General features: G+C 46.4%; 1 protein-coding gene across 1 annotated transcript; it reads left to right on the forward strand.

Moving 5' to 3' along the window:
* The first annotated feature begins 361 nt into the window (after positions 1-361).
* On the forward strand, positions 362-3,111 carry LOC103361867 (zona pellucida sperm-binding protein 3-like). The gene is made up of 10 exons (XM_008288075.1): positions 362-733; positions 802-917; positions 994-1,097; positions 1,175-1,349; positions 1,829-1,946; positions 2,032-2,114; positions 2,186-2,355; positions 2,495-2,647; positions 2,734-2,814; positions 2,880-3,111. The coding sequence occupies exons 1-10, from the start codon at positions 362-364 to the stop codon at positions 3,086-3,088; spliced, it is 1,581 nt and encodes a 526-aa protein (XP_008286297.1). The 3' UTR covers positions 3,089-3,111.
* The last annotated feature ends 208 nt before the right edge of the window (positions 3,112-3,319 follow it).

The raw sequence follows: 3,319 nt of genomic DNA on the forward strand, positions 1-3,319 counted from the left end.
ACCTACATTTAAACACTTGTGCTGTGTGTGATGTTGCCGAGGACAGTTGTTTAGCACTTTCCATTTTCCTTTTCGGCCCGTATCTAGAGAACTCCTGTTACTCTCTGACTGAAGACATTAATTTATCTCAGACTCATTCTTTGTGTCCTTATTTCTCCAAGAAACAGGTGAGAACTTCTTTACGTAGGAAGATGGTTTATTGGTGAGGAGCATGTGTGTCTGATTAGCACATAATTGGACTCAGGCTGCTCTGATGAGGCTGATTGCATGAAGCTTAAAACACTCGGCTGGTCCTCCTGAACTCCACCTGTTTTGCTGCCTTGTGGATCCGAGAGGAGCTCCTGCAGTTCTGAGTGCATTTATGGAGACTTTTTGTTTCGGGGTGAACCTCCTGGTCAGACTCTTTTTGGCAGGAATCTGTGCTCGATCAGCTTTTGCTTTTCCTCCAACGCATTTCAAGCAGCATGCACTGTTTCAGAGACCTCAGCTTTCCCAGAGCCAGCAGGCCAAAGCGTCTGAGCAGCAGAAGCAGGTGAACACCGTCAGCGTCACCTGCCACCCCGACTCGCTGGAGATCACAATCAAAGCTGACATGTTTGCAGTCGGAGCTCCTGTGAACAGCGAGGATCTGCGTCTTGGAGTGGAGCACAGTGACTTCTGCAGAGCTGCAGCTTCTTCTGAGGACGAGTACCGGATCGTTGTGGGACTAGTGGACTGCGGCACCAAACACTGGGTAACTTGCATTTCAAACCCTCACTATTCCACATGATTCCTACTTCTAAACTCGTCTACTATCCACAGATGACCGAGGACTCCCTGGTCTACACAAACCTCCTCATCTACTCTCCTGAGGCCTCCCCTAACGGCCTCATTCGGATGGATGAGGCTGTGATTCCAATTGAGTGTCATTATGAAAGGTCTGTGTGCCTTTTGAAGCTCCTCTTCATAGCTTGTTGGCCAACTCCTCACTTTGTGAAGTGTCTTGTTTCTCAGGAAGTACAGCTTGTCCAGCTCTTCGCTCATGCCCACCTGGATCCCCTTCACGTCTACGCAGGCTGCAGTGGAAGCGCTGGAGTTTGACTTGAGACTAATGACAAGTGGGTTCCAGTCACAAGGTGTTGCTTTTTTCTGTCTTTGTTTTTATATTCATAACAACACTTGTTCTTTCGTGCAGATGACTGGATGTATGAAAGAAGCGCCAACGTGTTTCACCTCGGGGAGCCCATCTGCATTGAGGCCTCGGTCAGAGTTGGACATCACATGGGGCTCCGAGTGTTCATCAGCAGCTGTGTGGCCACTCTCCACCCGGACATACACTCTGAGCCCAAATACATCTTTGTAGAAAACGGGTAAGCACATGAACACTGAGGAGGCGAATGCGCTTCACTGGCTGCTGCACCGAGTAAAGAACCGATGCCTGCAAATGAGAACTCCTGGGATGAACAGCTTCAAACAGCTGACTGAGCACCTTGTGGCTTCAGAGCTTTTTGAAATTGGCAGAAAACCTTTTTTTTGCTTTTTCAGGTTAGTTATGAACTGTTAAATTAAAGTTGTCTGATTCTGCTCTGGATAATCTGACAATGCAGGTTCAACACTTTCTACAATCAAAGTAAAATTATCTCACTTTGTCCATTTATTCAAGTTCAACAATTTTCAAATATGTAAATCTCCTGTTTTCAAGCTCTCTGGTGTCTTTGCATCTGTTTCTGGCATAAAGCACAAGTAAACATCCAGACTTGTCTATCTGTGGTCAAAGTGCATATCGGTGAATCTGACATCAGTGCAGTGTTAAAACTCGCTATTAACACACTTTTCTTTCTTTTCATAGGTGCCTGCTTGACTCCCAGCTTCCAGGTTCAAAGGCTCACTTCTTATCCAGGACGCAGGACGATAAGCTCCACTTGGTCATCGACGCCTTTAAGTTCCACGATGACGACAGAGGAGAGGTGAGGTTCTCAGATGCACCATCTCCCCGAAGGCTGCAGCTTACCTTTTATACTGGTATGATTTATTTGTCACTTGTCTTTGCAGCTCTACATCACATGTCACCTTAATGCTGTTCCAGTAAATGATGCCGAAGCCCCGAATAAAGCATGCACTTCTGTAAACGGAAGGCAAGTCTGAAATTAGTTTTATACTGAAAACAAACTGGAACACGTCTGGAAAAAATGACACTGCTTTTCAGATGGCGGTCAGCTGATGGGAACGACTACTTGTGTGGTTACTGCCAGAGCCAAAATGAAGTCGGCCAGCAGTACAGCAAACTCAGCAGCCCTGGCAGGTTCGATCCTCGTGGGTTTGGGAAGCCGGCAGAACCCGAACCTTTGTTCAGAAGTGGACTGAGGACAAATCAGGGTAGAACTTCTTATAAAATCTGCTATTGGCTGAATCACAACCTGCCAGCTGTACCTGCTGTTCACCATCAGGTGTCAGTGTTCAGCTTCTGGACCTGCAGACACTCTATAAAAGCGCCATGTGGGGTTTCTTCTTGCAGTGTGGGAACACAAGAAAAAAGTGGGTCCAGTGATGGTTCTGCCGTCACGGAAGAGTGGGCCGCTCCCTGTGGAAGACCTGCCTCCAGTCCTCAATAAAATCAGCAGACCTGCGCTGTACGGCAGCCAGTGGAGAAGTGGGATGACCGGACTGGGTAGGAGGAAAAACACAGAACTCTGTTGGCAATTTAGAGAATATTTTGGCCATAAATGACTAAACAAGATGAATTTTTAATTGTAGATGTGGAGAAGGGGCTGCTCACTCAGCCAGCAGACCTCGATGAGGAGGAAGACGACGACATAACTGGAACAGATCTGAAAGGTGAACTGGGAACTGCTTTTAAAATGTGACTTCTGACATGCGTAACGCTGTTTTTCTCATTATAGATGGTGGTGCCGACGATGAAGATGCTGCATCTCTAGAAAAAGTTTCCCCCGACTTCAAGGTGAAATCGTTGCCGGTGGACCTGGACTTGAACGCCACAGACGCTCCCGGTGACATCGGCTTCACCTCCCACTATGAAGTGGAGGAGACTCTGCTGTCAAACACAACTGCTGCAGAACCCAACCCAGACACAACAGACCCAAAGAAATAAACCATTAAAGACATTTTACACTGCTTGAGTTGACATTGTTTGGAAAAGAACTGACTTTTTTTTTTTTCAGGAAACTTACTGTTGCAGGAAAACTGCAGAACATGAATATACTTAAATGTGTCCTCACAAAAAGCCCTTCAGCACCTTATCGTCAAACCTCTAAACAGTTTCGTACTTGTGGGAAATTAGCTGCTAATACCATGATTAGTGGTGTTAAAACTGGAAAGTGTT

This window comes from Stegastes partitus, unplaced genomic scaffold (assembly GCF_000690725.1).
Source record: "Stegastes partitus isolate 25-593 unplaced genomic scaffold, Stegastes_partitus-1.0.2 Scaffold539, whole genome shotgun sequence".
Lineage (NCBI taxonomy): Eukaryota > Metazoa > Chordata > Actinopteri > Pomacentridae > Stegastes > Stegastes partitus.